Source organism: Rhinatrema bivittatum, chromosome 8 (genome assembly GCF_901001135.1).
Source record: "Rhinatrema bivittatum chromosome 8, aRhiBiv1.1, whole genome shotgun sequence".
NCBI classification, from domain to species: Eukaryota; Metazoa; Chordata; class Amphibia; order Gymnophiona; family Rhinatrematidae; genus Rhinatrema; species Rhinatrema bivittatum.
Window position 1 is genome coordinate 116,551,941 of NC_042622.1, and position 17,087 is coordinate 116,569,027.

Genomic DNA, 17,087 nt, shown 5'->3' on the forward strand with positions numbered 1-17,087 from the left:
CATTTTATGACTCCATGACCTGCATGCGTGCTTTGCTCCGGTAGATGGGGAGATGGAATTTGAGTATGAGGGGTAGAGCCGTAGCCAAATATGTCTAAACAATGGCACATCGAGAAGATAGAGGATGAGGACGTGGAATGGGGGGAAAAAAAGGGCAGAAGACCCTGGATTTGGCAGGTAGGGATGAAAATGCAGAGAATCCAAGAGGGAAGGGTGGTAGGCAGATATAGCAGAGGATTGGGAGGAGACAGAGGGAGGAATCAGATGCAGAAGTGGTTAAGATTAAGAGGAGAAGGAGTGAAAACATGTTGAAGAAGGAAAGGAACTGGGAGTGTATGGGGGTCCAAAAAAAAAATTCTTATATTAAGGGCCGGATTTTAGTAGCTACGTGCGGGTGTAGATTTGTGCGCGCAACTTGGTGCGCACAAATCTATGCCCCCGGACTGCCCCACCCACTCCCCGCCCCTTTTTGCAAGCCCTGGGGCTTGCGTGCGTCGCCAGGCCTATGCAAAATAGGCTCGGCGCGCAGGAGCGGGTATAAAAGGCTTACGCACGTATATTACGCGTGTAACCCTTTTAAAATCCGCCCCTAAGAACATAAGAATTGCTATGCTGGGTCGGACCATGGTCCATCGAGCCCAGCATCCTGTCTCCAACAGTGGCCTATCCAGGTCACAAGTACCTGGCAGATCCCATAAAGTAGATGTAATTCTAGTATTCATTCCAAGGGACAGCCACAGACTCTTCCTCCAGGAAATTGTCCAAAGCTCTTTTAAACCCTGCTATGTTTGGCTAAAATACATAAAAGACCTCTTTTCCATGGTAGGCCTATATCTTTGTAAAGCTTTGCCTGAGGAATTAAGATCGGAACCATGTATTAAAGACTTTAAAAAAAAAAAAAAGCATAAGGTTCTATTTTCCAAGAAAATATGAAAATATGAATAAGGAAGGTGACAGCTTTCAGGTTTGATTCAGATTTCAGTGGAGAGAATCCTTTATATCATTACTTGGAGTAAAAAAATGAGTGGCCAATGAAAAATTGTACATAGAAGGTTAGAATGTCTTTGCTTTTATTTGTTTTAATGTTTTTGTTAAATGTATATGAATGTTTGTATGTTGCACAGAACTTCGCATGATGCAGCATTTAAAAAATAAAAATAAAACATTTTGCTTAACCCTAGATTCATTACCACTGACAACTCATGGTTTTCTTTCATGTACAATATTTCACAGAGAGCCATTGCTAAAGTTACCCAAGTACTAAGAAATGTAAATGATTTTATGTGGATTATAGCAAAGTATAGTAAAGAACCTTTTTCTTTTTCATTATGTTCTCCAAGGTATATAAAAAATATGATCTTTTAAAATGGTGCACCTATCACACACTGCACACTAGACAGTATGATTTTAGTCCATTGATTAGTGCAAATGAAAGTTCATATAATACATTCTTGTTTGGGCTGTTAAAAGCATTACTGCAAAAAGATAAGAGATAGGCTGATATATTAAAGCAGCTAACTACTACTTCCTTTATAGAAAGGAAGTGGAGCCATTATAAATACCATGAAGACCAGGGCTAACCCTGCAATGAAGACAGTCTATAAATTTGTAAGTATCACTTGAATGTATATTATTATTTATTTTGTTTTGATTATGACTCCGTTTACTTCATAGAAGGTAAATCTATGTTTAAATATTCTCCTAAACTTTACAATGTAAATATACCAACACTGGGAATGTTTGTTTATCCCAGGACAAGCAGGATGCTAGTCCTCACATATGGGTGACATCACTGACGGAGCCCTATTGCGGGAAAAACTTCTGTCAAAGTTTTTGACTTGGCAGCCTGAGGCTACTGACTGTGCCCGGCATGCCATGATATTCTCAGCCACAGGGGTCTCACTCTAGTCTTCATTTTTCCGCGCTGCCCTCAGCATCGCGGAGATAGGAGCCCTGTGAGTTTACTCACAACTTTGACTGAAAAAGTCAGTGATATTCTCAGAATTTTTTTCACCATTCGGGTCTCACTTTTATTGTCACCGGACAGTGACAGAAAAAGTCATTTTTGACTTTTCATTTTCAAAATTTCTCTCAGCTTTCAATCGATGGCCACCGATAGATCCATGGCCTCGGGCTTTAAAAAATGCCCAGCCTGTAACCGCACCATGTCGGTAAAGGATCCACATTTAGAATGTGTTATGTGCCTCGGAAAACAGCATGAAATTTCTTCATGGCAAAAATGCCAAGAGATGACCTCGAAAGGGAGAAAACTCCGTCAAGAAAAAATGGCACAACTTTTCCAACTTCAATCTGTACCTTCTCCTTCGACTAAGTCATCACCGTTAGGAGTCACGAAGAAAATTCTCATAAAAAAACGATGCCTGGAGGGTTCCGGCGATGCCTCTTCACCAGTCCCCTCAACGTCATCGACCAGGTCAGTGTCTGAGTCGAGGCCTAAGCATAGGCATCGACGCCATCGATCCATGGTGCCCCCGTCCCTTCCCCCGCCAGAAGAACTGACGGTTAAACGGCACAAATCGACTTCGGTTCCATCGACTTCCGTGCCCTCGGTTCCATCATTGGCACCATCGACATTGATGCTGTCATTGACATCGATTCCGGATTTGACCGCACTGATTAAGCAAATAGTCACCGATACCCTAAAGGCACAAGTTCCGGCACTATCGCCGATGCTGACACCTACGTCGATGCCGGCTGTAGAGCCGATGCTGGAGGTCACATCGATACTGGCTTTACAGCCGATGCCGGTAGTCGTGCCGATGCCAGCGGTAACGCCGATGCCAGCGATTCCGCTGACGTCCACAATATCACCAATATCGGTGACCACCTCGATGACGGAGCCTTTTCAAGCGTTGATGTCATCGGAACCATCTTTCGAGGCTATCTGTTCCATCGATGCCAGCATCATCGATACCATCCATCGTTTCATCGACGATTCCTATCTCGATGTTTTCTTTTTTAACATCGACCACGCCATCTACTTCACAGTCGATGTCAATTTATACGATGGCACCATCATTACCTCCTCTTCATCCAGCATCGACATTGAAGCACAAGTCATCGGGAAAATTCAAACACACGATGAAAAAACCTACTGCAGTTTCTGAACCTCCCAGTGCAGAAGCAGCACTGCATAGCCTCCTGACTAAGAGGTACCAGGAACTTCTATCTTCCTTACCTACCAATCCAGAGCAGGAGGAGGATGAAGAGGAAATTTTACCTGACCCTCTACAGGGCTCTTCTGGTGTACCTCCACCACACAAAGCTGCACCTGGTTCCATACCAAACACCAACCCATGATACTTGGTCTGACACTACATCTGACGTCTCATCAGAAGACTTTATGTCCGATCCTTTGCCAGCTCAGTCCAGGAAGCAGTCACCTCCAGAGGACCTCTCCTTTTCCTCATTCATACAGGAAATGGCAGATTCCATCCCATTCCAATTACAATCAGAAAAGGATGAGAGACAACAAACTCTAGAAATATTGCAGTTCGTAGATTCCCCTAAACATAATCTTGCGATCCCCATTCACGAGGTGCTGTTGCAACTCCAACAGCATATCTGGGAACATCCCTGCACAATTCCTGCAGTGAACAAGAGGGTGGATTCCACTTATATTGTAAAATCTGCACCAGGATATCAGAAGACTCAACTACCCCACCATTCAGTGGTAGTTGAATCTGCACAAAAGAGATCTAGAAGATCAAGAACCCATTCATCCATTCCTCCAGGAAAGGATAACAGGTTCCTAGATCAAATGGGTCGAAAAACTTTTCAAGGAGCAATGCTCAATTCCAAAATATCAGCATATCACCTGTACATGATGCAACACCAGAGAAATCTCTGGAAACAGATTGAAGAGTTGGTACCATCCCTGCCTGTACAATACCAAGAGGCAGCACAAAACATTATTCAAAAAGGATTGGAAGCAGGGAAACACGAGGTCAGAGCCACCTACGATGCCTTTGAAACATCTTCAAGAATTGCTGCATTGGGCATTAGTGCCAGGAGATGGGCCTGGCTAAAAGCCTCCGATTTACGAACAGAGGTCCAAGACAAACTTGTTGACCTTCCCTGCCTTGGAGATAATTTGTTTGGTACCAAGGTACAGGACGCTGTTGCTCATTTACGAGAGCACTCAGAGACCCTGAGGCAACTATCATCTCTCCCACATGAATCTGCAGTACATACCAGCCGCAGACCACCACATAGGGAGACTAAACGTCCATTCTACAGGCCAAGGAGGTCTGATGCTCCCATATCCCGACCACGACCTCCCAGGTCTCAACAAAGACCTCAACAGAGGCAACAAAGAGCAGCTAGGCCTCAACCAACTCCACAAACCGTACCTGCCACCAGTTTTTGAAATCATATCCAGGGAACAAGACCTTTCTTCCAATCCTCAACCAGCCCTACCAGTGGGTGGAAGACTGTCCATTTTTTACAACCATTGGACGTCAATAACATCCGATCAATGGGTCCTCTCAATAATAGATCAAGGATATCGCCTCAATTTCACATCACTCCCCCAGGATTTTCCACCGAGGTACTCTCATCTCAGCGAAAATCACATACTCCACTTACAAACAGAATTATCCGCTCTTCTGAAAGCCAGGGCTGTGGAGCTGGTGCCACATAGTCAGAAGGGCAGAGGATTCTATTCCCAGTATTTCCTCATTCCAAAGAAAACCGGAGATCTATGCCCCATCCTACCGTTTCCCCGAAAATAAGACAGTGTCTTATATTAATTTTTGCTACCAAAGATGCACTAGGCCTTATTTTCAGGGGATGTCTAATACTGTAGAGCTGCTGGCTGCCCCTGCGTCAGCCATGCCTCACCAGTGTGCTGTCAGAGAGAGGTAAGAGTGTGCAGCATTCATGGTAGTCAGCTTGGGCTGACTCTGCTGCTTTTGAACCTCTGCACACTGCTTGGAAGGGGTCCCCCGACTGGTACTGCCACCATCCCCAGATGTCAGTAATCTTGCTGCCACTGTCACTGCTGCCACATGGCTATTGGGGAGGCGCCGATTGCTGCTACTGACACTGAAGCCCATTCTGCTGCCTCCTCTGTGCAGGCCCCGTGGGCTTCCACTTTCTTCATGCTGATCTCGTACATTGTGAGATCTGCATAGAGAAAGTGCTATTCTTGCAAATTCCCAAAGATTACATGTGCCAATCACTAAAAAGTAAATTTTTTTTTTTTTTACCTTTGCTGGCTGATGTTAGTTTTCTAATCGGTTGGTCACAGGCTTTTTTTTTTTTTCCACCTTCCCTTTCTTATTTTTTTGCCAATTCCTTTTATATTGTACTTTTTTCTTCCGTATTTCTTTTCTCTCCATCTTCTTCCCTCAAACACAGTCAGGTTCTCATTCCCACATGCATTTCTCTCTCACACACACACACAGGCTCTCACTGTCGCATGCTGTCTGACTCTCACACACACACAGGCTCTCTCTCACTCCCACATGCTGTCTTGCTCAAGCATAGGCTCTCACCGTCACACGCTGTCTCTCTCACACACACAGAGGCTCTCACATGCTGCCTCTGCAAACATTCAGATCCTCACTCCCACACACAATCTCTCAACTCATCTCATACACGCACGCACACACACTCTACAGACCCTCAGCCTCTCTCTCACCTCTGGGCCTCCTCTTCGCGGGTCGCCGCAGGATGGGCTCTGCAGCAGCCCTGAACTTCTCGGGCCTCTTCCTCTTCCCTGCTGCCGGGCCTCTTCCTCTTCTTGGGCCGCTGCGACTTGGAATTCGCAGCAGCCCGCGGCGGCTCCTCTTCTGCACGCGCTGATGTTCTTTCTCCTTCCTGCCCACACGGCTCCGGCAATGTTTACTTTCGGGGCCGCACAGGCAGGAAGGAGAAAGAGCATCAGTGCGTTTGAACGCGATCTTTTTTTTCGGCAAGGAGGCTCAGCGGCCGCATGAGCCTCCTTGCGCCCAGGGGCATCGGCTCCCCTCGGGATACCACTGCAGGCCTCCTCTTCGCGGGTCGCCGCAGGATGGGCTCTGCAGCAGCCCTGAACTTCTCGGGCCACGGCAGCCCTGCTACCGGGCCTCTTCCGATTCCTCGGCCCTGCTACCGGGCCTCTTCCTCTTCTTGGGCCGCTGCGACTTGGGATTCGCAGCAGCCCGCGGTGCTCCTCTTCTGCACGTGCTGATGCTTTTTCTCCTTCCTGCCCACGCGGCTTTGGCAATGTTTACTTCCGGGGCCGCACAGGCAGGAAGGAGAAAGAGCATCAGCGCGTTTGAACGCGATCTTTTTCTTCGGGCAAGGAGGCTCAGCGGCTGCATGAGCCTCCTTGCGCCCGGGGGCATTGGCTCCCCTCGGGATACCACTGCTCGCGTCTGTCCCTAATACTTTGGAAACTTTATTAAAAAAAAAAAAAAATGACGTCACAGGATTGACCGGCCCACCAGGGGAAGCCCGATCCCCCGATAGGTCAATCCGCCCCTGTTTACAAGGGATGCCTTACTTTCGGGGGAGGTCTTATATTTAAGAATTCGGCAAAATCTCTACTAGGTCTTATTTTTGGGGGATGTCTTATTTTCGGGGAAACACGGTAGATCTCAGAAATCTCAACAAATTCTTAAAAAAAGAAAAGTTCAGGATGGTCTCTCTAGGAACCATGCTTCCACTTCTTCAAAAAGGAGATTGGCTTTGTTCTCTGGATCTTCAAGATGCTTATGCTCACATTCCAATATTTCCTCCTCATCGCAAATACCTGAGCTTCACAGTAGGCCAGCAGCATTTCCAGTACAGAGTACTGCCATTTGGCCTCGCTTCTGCTCCCAGAGTGTTCACCAAATGTCTGGCAGTAATAGCAGGACACTTGCACAAACAAGGTGTTCATGTTTTCCCTTATCTAGACGACTGGCTCATCAGAAGTCAATCTCAACAAGGAGCTGTAACTTCTCTAAATCTCACAATTGCTGTACTTCACAAAATGGGGTTTCTGATCAATTACCAAAAATCCCACACTACTCCTTCTCATCTACTCCAATTCATAGGAGCAGAATTGAACACCATCACTGCAAAGGCCTTTTTACCCGAAGATCGAGCAGAAACACTGACCCTGTTGGCATACTCAATTCACTCAAAGAAACAAGCAACAGCGCATCAGTTTCTCACCTTACTAGGCCACATGGCCTCCACAGTTCATGTCACTCCTCTGGCAAGACTTGCCATGAGAGTAACCCAATGGACACTACGATCACAATGGATCCAAGCAATTCAACCAATGCATTCTCCTGTTCATGTAACCCGCCAACTACGTTCCTCTCTGCTTTGGTGGGCGAACAAGGACAATTTACGCAAGGGCCTATCCTTCCAACAACCAATCCCACAGATAACCTTAACTACAGATGCATCCACCTTGGGTTGGGGAGCTCACATAAACACTCTCCAAACCCAAGGTACTTGGACAAAACTCGAAGCAACATATCAAATCAATTTTCTGGAACTTCGAGCTATACGTTATGCGCTGCATGCGTTCAAGGACTGCCTTTCACACAAGACTGTTCTCATCCAAACGGACAACACAGTAGCCATGTGGTACATCAACAAACAGAGAGGTACAGGCTCGTATCTCCTTTGTCAAGAAACTGCACAGATTTGGGCCTGGGCCCTGAACCACTCAATGTTCCTCCAGACCACTTATCTGGCAGGTATTCACAACGTAGTGGCGGACCGACTCAGTCATCAATTCCAACCACACGAATGGTCCCTGGATCTCTCAGTAGCGACCAGGATATTCCAGCGTTGGGGACAACCAACCATAGACCTCTTTGCATCGCATCTGAATCACAAAGTGGACAACTTCTGTTTCCTACACAAACAGAAACACCAGCCACCCAAGCACACCTTTGCTTGCCCTTGGAACTCAGGCCTTCTATACGCGTATCCTCCGATACCGCTCATAACCAAAACCCTAGTGAAGCTACAACAGGACAAGGGAACTATGATACTCATAGCCCCATATTGGCCTCGACAAGTATGGTTTCCCACACTTCTAGACCTCTCAGTCAGGGATCACATTCGCCTGGGAGTAGCTCCCACTCTCATAACTCAGGATCAGGGTCGGTTGCGCCATCCCAACCTTCAATCCCTGTCCCTGACAGCCTGGATGTTGAAAGCTTAATCTTACAACCACTCAATCTTTCAATCCATGTATCTCAAGTGCTTATAGCTTTACATAAACCTTCCACTCGAAAGAATTATTCCTCCAAATGTAAGAGATTTACTTTGTGGTGCAGCCAAAAATCTATTGATCCTTTCACTTGCCCCACTAAGTCTCTGCTAGATTACCTATACCATCTTTCAGACTCTGGTCTTCAGTCTTCATCAGTAAAAGTCCATTTGAGTGCAATCTCAGCTTACCATAATAAAATGGGAGATGCACCTATATCCACACAACCTCTTGTCAGTAGGTTTATGAGAGGTTTAACTCACCTTAAACCACCAATCCGGCCTCCAGTCACAGAATGGGACCTGAATCTGATTTTAACAAGACTCATGCGTTCTCCTTTCGAACCCATAGATTCCTGTGACCTTAAATTTCTCACATGGAAGACTATCTTCCTCGTAGCCATTACATCCGCTAGAAGAGTGAGTGAGTTACAAGCACTTGTCACATACGAACCTTATACAAAGTTCCTACATGACAGAGTGGTTCTCCGTACACATCCAAAATTCCTCCCCAAGGTAGTTACGGAATTCCACTTGAATCAATCCATAGTTTTACCCACATTCTTTCCAAGGCCTCATTCCCACCAAGATGAATGGGCCTTACACACCTTGGACTGTAAACGTGCATTGTCCTTTTATTTAAACCACACTTTACCCCACAGGAAATCCAATCAATTCTTTGTTTCCTATGATCCAAACAAACCGGGTAAAGCAGTGGGAAAACATACTCTATCCAACTGGCTAGCAGATTGCATACAGTTTTGCTATGAAACATCGGGCCTTCCTCTCCAAGGGCGAGTAAAGGCACATTCAGTAAGAGCAATGTCAACCTCAGTAGCACACTATCGTTCAGTGCCAATCCTTGACATATGTAAAGCAGCAACATTGAGTTCTCTTCACACCTTTGCAGCTCATTACTGTTTGGACAAAGAAGGATGACAAGATTCAGCCTATGGACAATCTGTCTTAAAGAACTTGTTTCCAGTCTAAACCCAACTCCTTCTACAACCAACCTGCTGTGATCCTCGGCTGACTCATTTTCAACAACAATACTTCACTGTTGCCTCAATATAAAATGACTCAGCCTCTAGCTTGCTAATCACCCATATGTGAGGACTAGCATCCTGCTTGTCCTGGGATAAAGCAAAATTGCTTACCTTGTAATAGGTGTTATCCCAGGACAGCAGGATGTAGTCCTCACAGAACCCACCCGCCACCCCATGGAGTTGGTTCTCATACCTTTTCTTATTTATTTTTGCTAAAGCTTATTGCTACACACCAGACTAGAGTGAGACCCCTGTGGCTGAGAATATCATGGCATGCCAGGCATGCTCAGTAGCCTCAGGCTGCCAAGTCAAAAGTTTCTAGAAACTTTGACAGAAGCTTTTCCCGCAATAGGGCTCCGTCAGTGACGTCACCCATATGTGAGGACTACATCCTGCTGTCCTGGGATAACACCTATTACAAGGTAAGCAATTTTGCTTTCTTTTAATTAAACTCTATAAATAACCAACCCACATGACCTCTTGTGGGCAATGCACAATTGTGTTTTTCAGCACTACCTCACAAATAGCGCCCGTGATAAAAAAAAAAAAAAATTAAAAAAGGGGCGTGGTTTGAGTAATTTTCAAGATACTGCAATGCACGCTATTTTACCGCAACACGCATTACATTTTTCACATCATAAGCTGAGAAGTGACCAGATAGTCTTTAACCACTTTCTGGGCTGCTGTTGGCTAGAGAGAGAGAGACACTCTTTATAAGGATCTCATATAAATAACCTATTTATACCACTGTATGGGGGCAACTACTAACTTGTGCGAGATTTTGGTGGTGGCCTAGGTTTTGGGGAGCAGTTTTACATGCACAGACAGAGGTATGAACAGCACAGCACATCAGTGAAGATTTGATGTGATTTGGAGTGATGAAAGATACACAAACATGAGATTTGTACAATGTACTCTCGACCTAGTTTGATGCACACTCTACCTAGCTGCCATCAAGCTAGGTCAAGAGTAAAATGTACAAATCTCATCTTTATGAACCTTTCATCACTTCAAATAACATCAACTTTTCATTGATGTATACTGTGTTGATCGTACCTCTGACTGTGCATGTAAAACTGCCCCCCAAAACCTAGGCCAATATAAAAATCTCACCCCGAGTTACTAGTTGCCCCTCCTACAATTGACTAATATGTGTGCCTCCCCAGAGGCTCTCCCCTTTCCGCCTCTCCTACCCGAAATGGGAGTTGCGATTTTTAGCGCAAATCCCATGTCGGACAAAATGCCAGGAAAAAAGGTATAGTTATTTCTAGTATTAAAACCCATGATAACGTGCATTCTCCCAGGACAAGCAGGATGGTAGTCCTCACTCCGCCCTAAATCCTTCCATTTTGGAAAAATTTTAAAATTTGCATATGCATCTTTCGATGCGTTATTTATCATGGGTGTTATTGCATTATTGTGGCGTTAGTGCCCTAACGCCCACCATAAGACCGTAACGCAATTTGATAAATGACCCTGTATGTTCTTTCTAAAATTCTCAACCATGGAAGTAAATTGGAAAAAGTTGGAAGTTGTTTAAATTTTCCTCATTGTTGCACCTTTTTCAGATAGTCTGTTACCATGTACTAAAGGGACCCAAAAGAATTCTGCCTAGACATGGTGGGATGTGGTGTTGTTTTGACATGACATGTAAACAAAGTAAATGTATAATAAACATATGATTTAGTAAACCTATCATAAATCACTGATCCTCATTTAGATTATTATAACATTAACCATTTACAATTATTTTGTGTTAAAGTACCTAAGCCAAAGTCACAAACAATATGTTCTTACAAAACTGTCAGAAAATAGCATGCTATGGGGCATATTTTGTCTATAAAAGAGGATTTTATGCACTGAAAAAAAAAACCAAAAAACCTCCAGTCCAACTGTCTGATTATTTTGTTTTCAGTGCTTAATGCAGCAATATGCACTTTGAGTTGGGCCCCAAATATAATGTCATGCTGAATGCATCTAAGCTGTGTTAAATATATTTTGCAATATTATTATTTAAAATGAAAGATTTTGTGACCAGTTTTCTGAAATTATTGTGTTCATTATTTATTTATAAACATTTTATATGCCACCTTTTCCAAGCTATTTTGAAGACAAAATACAATCAAATTCATAATTAAATTCCTATTACTTTAGTGTCACAGTTTACAATCAACATAGGGAACATGAAGGTGGGCATATTAAGGAGCAGCATATTAGATAGGAATTCTGTCAATGTCTTTAGCACAGTTTTATCAGTTTCGAAGTTGAATTTAGGGGAAGTCCTGGCCAAATAACCAAGCATTGACTCTTTTCCTGAAGGTGAGTTAGAATGTCTCCAAGCGTCATAATAGTGGTATCGTGTTGCATAATTTTGAGGCAAGGCGCCTGAATTCATGAAGTCTGGTGCAGATTAATCTGGCTGAAGCCAGAGGAGGAGAAGATAGAGGAACCATTTGGAAGGAACAAAGTTTTTTATGAGCATGTAGCAGAACAGAAGCTAGAAAAGGTGCTCAAAGTCCATGTTTACACACTTAACAATAAAGCAAAGAGTTTTGAGTTATATCTTGTTTTCGATCAGGAGCCAGAGTAAGTAACCGATTTAAGATTGGCCATATGTGGTTAGTTCCTGTGGCTGTTACCAAAATTCTAGAAGTTAAACTTTGTAAGAGTTAGAAGAATTTGAGGTTGTATTGTAAGATGCTGTGGAATAGAGAATTACAGTAGTCCTTACAGCTGGTAATTAATGCGTAACATGTTGATCTCATTAAATACCATGACATACCTCTTTGACTTTTTACCTGTTTTCTTTCCACAACAATATAAAATCTGTTATGTCTGAACCCAGGGTATCTTATTTGGCATAAAACCATTGGAAAATGTGTTGTATATTTTCTGTGCAGTTTGATCACATAGCAATATTGCATGCCATATTCTTATTTCTTTTCTTTCAGTGGTTGGATGTCATATTACTGAAGTTGTTTATTTAAAAAAAAAATGAGATGATTCTTCTTGGGATAATTTTCATACTAAGCAAAAACAAAATAATATTTTGCTAAAACTACAGTTTACTTCAGAATATGATGTGTGTATGGTAGAATGCAGACAACACCAATCTTTCCAAATTTACAGATGTGCTACTCCTTGGATTTGCTACTCTGCAAGAGAGATGATAATTAGCGAGAGAAGAAAAGTAAATGGACTTTAAAAAAACATCAGACTTAAGGAGGTGTTTTTTCTCCTCCAGTCTTTCAACTTTGTTTTGTTTTTGTGACCATTATGAGATTTTTTTTTCATGCTCCCCATTTTAAGTAATCAGGAAAAAGCAAAGCTTGATGGACTGAAATTGAGCATAATCCCTGCTCGAAATAGAAAGGATACAGACAAAGGAAGGAGGGGGGAAGGGAAAAGAATTTCAACTTGAATTCATTTTTCTTGCAGGCAAAAGATCACGCAAAAATGGGAATAAAAGAGGTGAAAAATCGCTTGAAGCAAAAGGTACTTGAAGATTTTATTCAAAGTGTGATTGCGCCACGTATGAAATACTTTGCCACAAAAAGCATTATGTGATCAATAGAAATCTGTTTGATACGCTGTTGTTAGTACACTTCAAAATGCATTACCAGCTGTCCTGGCTATTTCACAATGTTGTAAATATATTAGAGATACTTGGGATGGAGTGTATATCTTAGATCCTTTTTCTTACACATCAAAATTGCATTTTTCCTCATATTACATTACCTTTTAAAAGAAACAGCAGATATAGATGTATGTTAGAATAATTTCTGTTCACCTGTGGTTGAATTAGATCTGAAGGAGATGAAACTCTAGTGCATTCTGGTTGTTTTGTAACACATTCACAGGCCATAGCAGAAACATGCATCCAGCTGAACGCACAGGTTTACCTGCTCTTGAATGTTCATTTTGTGAGCGTAAACCTTATTGTCAATGCATCAAGGAGTTTTACGCATAAAAACTAAACGTTCAAAAATTAAGTATGCCCCCCAGTGAAGAGAAATACTCTGGCTGAACACACATTTTTTTTTTAAACATTGGAAACTTTATGCCTGGGTCAGTGGTGGAATAATGTTTACAGTTTACATTTTAACTCATTATATGCATATTTTAACTCCTGAAGCATTATCATATCATTAGCTTACTAAATCAGGAGTTAAAGCAATTTTTACCTGTGCGTTAATACTGTGCACTGAAATCCAGCACAAAGGATCTTAAGACACTGTGTTGTACAGCAGATATTTTTAGTTTCTGGATATACAGCTAAATATTTAGAAGAAAAATACATTTTCATTTCATAAGAATATTGTTAGATTAGATGCACAAATGCTTGATCAATCTTTCTCTTGCTCTTGGTTAATTAAACATAACTTTAACATGAAGCAAGGGTCATCAGAAAAAAGCTTTTACTGTAAAAATAATTCTCACAGGACAAGCAGGATGGTAGTCCTCATATATGGGTGACATCATCAGGATGGAGCCCAATCACGGAACACTTTTGTCAAAGTTTCCAGAACTTTGACTGGCACCTACTGGGCATACCCAGCATCTCATCAACTCTGCAGCCAGCAGGGGTCCCCCTTCAGTCTTCTTTTTTCCGTGCAGCAGTAGCCACGCGGGTTAAGGAGCTCTTCAGAGATTCCTGACAGGAATTTTCCTCATGGAACTTTGAAAAATTTCAAAAGATTTTACCCCACAGGGGTCCCCTTATCGATTTCTTTGTCCGCGGTCGAACGGTAAGTTTTTTGCCTGTTTGCGGTCGATTCCCGTCGAGTTTTTCCCTCGCGGCCTACCGGCCATCGACCTCACTGCGACTAAATTTTGTCGAAGCCATGGCGTCAGGTTTCCGTCCGGGCCCCGACTGCACTCAAACAATGTCCATCACTGACCCTCACACGGTCTGTGTGATGTGTGATGTGTTTGGGGTCCGGCCACGATGTCCTTACTTGCACCAAATGTGCTCAAATGACACCAAAAGTTCGCAAGGCTCGACCTGATAAGATGGATCTTCTCTTTCGGCCAAAAACCCCGACTCCATCGATAGCTTCGACGTCATCTGAACCAGTGCCGTCTACGTTGCGCCAGCACTGGGAATCCGCTGCTGTCCGACCGGCCTCGGCGACTCCACGGGTGTCGACCCCCTCTGTTCCTCCTCTGGAAAAACACCAGGGGGGAACATCGAGAAAAACATTGACACAGTCATCGTAAAGCTCAGGCCATCGATACCACTAAACCCTCAACATCAATGTCGTCTGAGCCTCCGACAAAGAAGCCCCGTATAGAAAAGGCTTCGTCCTCTTCTGTCTCTGGATCACTGAGGCATTCCCCCTTGGACAGGTGCCGGGATCCGCGATTCCACCTTCACCGGTGGACCCTCTGGCTACGCCAGTGCTTCCTCCCACTCCGGAACCGGGTATTTATGCACCAGGTTTCCGTGAGGAATTGGATCGCATGATCTAAGAGGCCATCGGCAAAGCATTCCAGGGCTTCCAACTTCCATCGATACCGGTACCGGTTCCTCCTCCAGTCACCGATCTGATGCTCATGCCGCTGGCACCTCTATTGGCTAGAATGGACAAAATAATCTATGCCCTTCCACCGGTGGATCCGAGGGAACCGAGGGACCGGACTCCTTCCTCGCCAATTCCCTTGTCATCGAAGGAAGATGAAGAAACACCGCTCTTCATTCCACCATCGGGTGTGCTGCCACTGACACATCCATCGATGTCACCGATTCCATTGGTGCCTCCCTCGATGCCAGCCATACCGCCATCGATGCCCTCGATTCCTCCTTCAGGACCATCGATGCCCAGGACAGGGCCTTCAGGAATAACCCTGTTACTTCCTTCTGAAGAACATTTGGGAGGTGGTGATGACCCTTATAATCCTTGGACCGACAATTCGTCCCAGGATTCTGATGATCTACCTTCCCAGCCCTCCCCTCCTGATGAAAGGAAGCATTCTCCTCCAAAGGACCTATCCTTTATTAATTTTGTAAAGGAGATGTCTGATACAGTCCCATTCCAACTTCAGACAGAAGAGGACTCCAGACACCAGATGCTAGAGCTTCTACAATTTCTCGATGCTCCAAAGGAAATCATGTCCATTCCTATTCATAACATCCTTTTGGACCTTTTGAAGAGCATATAGAAAGACATGATTTAATGGGACACAGTCAACATGGATTTACCCAAGGGAAGTCTTGCCTAACAAACCTGCTTCATTTTTTTGAAGGGGTTAATAAACATGTGGATAAAGGTGAACCGGTAGATGTAGTGTATTTGGATTTTCAGAAGGCGTTTGACAAAGTCCCTCATGAGAGGCTTCTACGAAAACTAAAAAGTCATGGGATAGGAGGCGATGTCCTTTCGTGGATTACAAACTGGTTAAAAGACAGGAAACAGAGAGTAGGACTAAATGGTCAATTTTCTCAGTGGAAAAGGGTAAACAGTGGAGTGCCTCAGGGATCTGTACTTGGACCGGTGCTTTTCAATATATATATCAATGATCTGGAAAGGAATACGATGAGTGACGTTATCAAATTTGCAGATGATACAAAATTATTCAGAGTAGTTAAATCACAAGCAGACTGTGATACATTACAGGAGGACCTTGCAAGACTGGAAGTGGGCATCCAAATGGCAGATGAAATTTAATGTGGACAAGTGCAAGGTATTGCATATAGGTAAAAATAACCCTAGCTGTAGTTACACGATGTTAGGTTCCATATTAGGAGCTACCACCCAAGAAAGAGATCTAGGCGTCATAGTAGATAATACATTGAAATCGTCAGCTCAGTGTGCTGCAGCAGTCAAAAAGCAAATAAAATGTTAGGAATTATTAGGAAGGGAATGGTTAATAAAACGGAAAATGTCATAATGCCTCTATTTCGCTCCATGGTGAGACCACACCTTGAATACTGTGTACAATTCTGGTCGCCGTATCTCAAAAAAGATATAGTTGCAATGGAGAAGGTACAGAGAAGGGCAACCAAAATTATAAAGGGGATGGAACAGCTCCCCTATGAGGAAAGGCTGAAGAGGTTAGGGCTGTTCAGCTTGGAGAAGAGACGGCTGAGGGGGGATATCATAGAGGTCTTTAAGATCATGAGAGGTCTTGAACGAGTAGATGTGACTCGGTTATTTACACTTTCGAATAATAGAAGGACTAGGGGGCATTCCATGAAGTTAGCAAGTAGCACATTTAAGACTAATCAGAGAAAATTCTTTTTCACTCAACGCACAATAAATCTCTGGAATTTGTTGCCAGAGGATGTGGTTAGTGCAGTTAGTGTAGCTGGGTTCAAAAAAGGTTTGGATAAGTTCTTGGAAGAGAAGTCCATTAACTGCTATTAATCAAGTTTACTTAGGGAATAGTCACTGCTATTAATTGCATCAGTAGCATGGGATCTTCTAGGTGTTTGGGTAATTGCCAGGTTCTTGTGGCCTGGTTTGGCCTCTGTTGGAAACAGGATGCTGGGCTTGATGGACCCTTGGTCTGACCCAGCATGGCAATTTCTTATGTTCTTATGTTCTTAAACTGGGAGCACCCTGGCTCGGTGGCACCTGTTAACCGAAAAGCAGATGCCACCTACTTAGTTCAGTCAGCCCCTGGCTTCCAAAGAACTCAGTTGGATCATCACTCAGCGGTTGTAGAGTCAGCCCAGAAGAGGGCCAGACACTCCAAACCTCATTCATTCATTCCCCCAGGGAAAGATCAGAAGTTCCTAGATGCATTTGGAAGATGGGTATTCCATGGATCAATGCTCATCTCTTGCATTGCATCCTACTAACTATACATGACCCA

The 17,087-nt window shown here is 43.7% G+C and overlaps 1 protein-coding gene across 4 annotated transcripts in view; it reads left to right on the forward strand.

The window, feature by feature from the left end:
- Positions 1-17,087, forward strand: part of DENND1A (DENN domain containing 1A) — a 1,620,172-nt gene that overhangs the window by 1,305,239 nt on the left and 297,846 nt on the right. For all 4 annotated transcript variants that reach the window (XM_029611167.1, XM_029611164.1, XM_029611165.1 and 1 more), the window contains 2 exons: positions 1,537-1,608; positions 12,708-12,764. In XM_029611167.1, the coding sequence (XP_029467027.1) occupies positions 1,537-1,608; positions 12,708-12,764 (129 nt within the window). The remainder of the gene's footprint in view (positions 1-1,536; positions 1,609-12,707; positions 12,765-17,087) is intronic.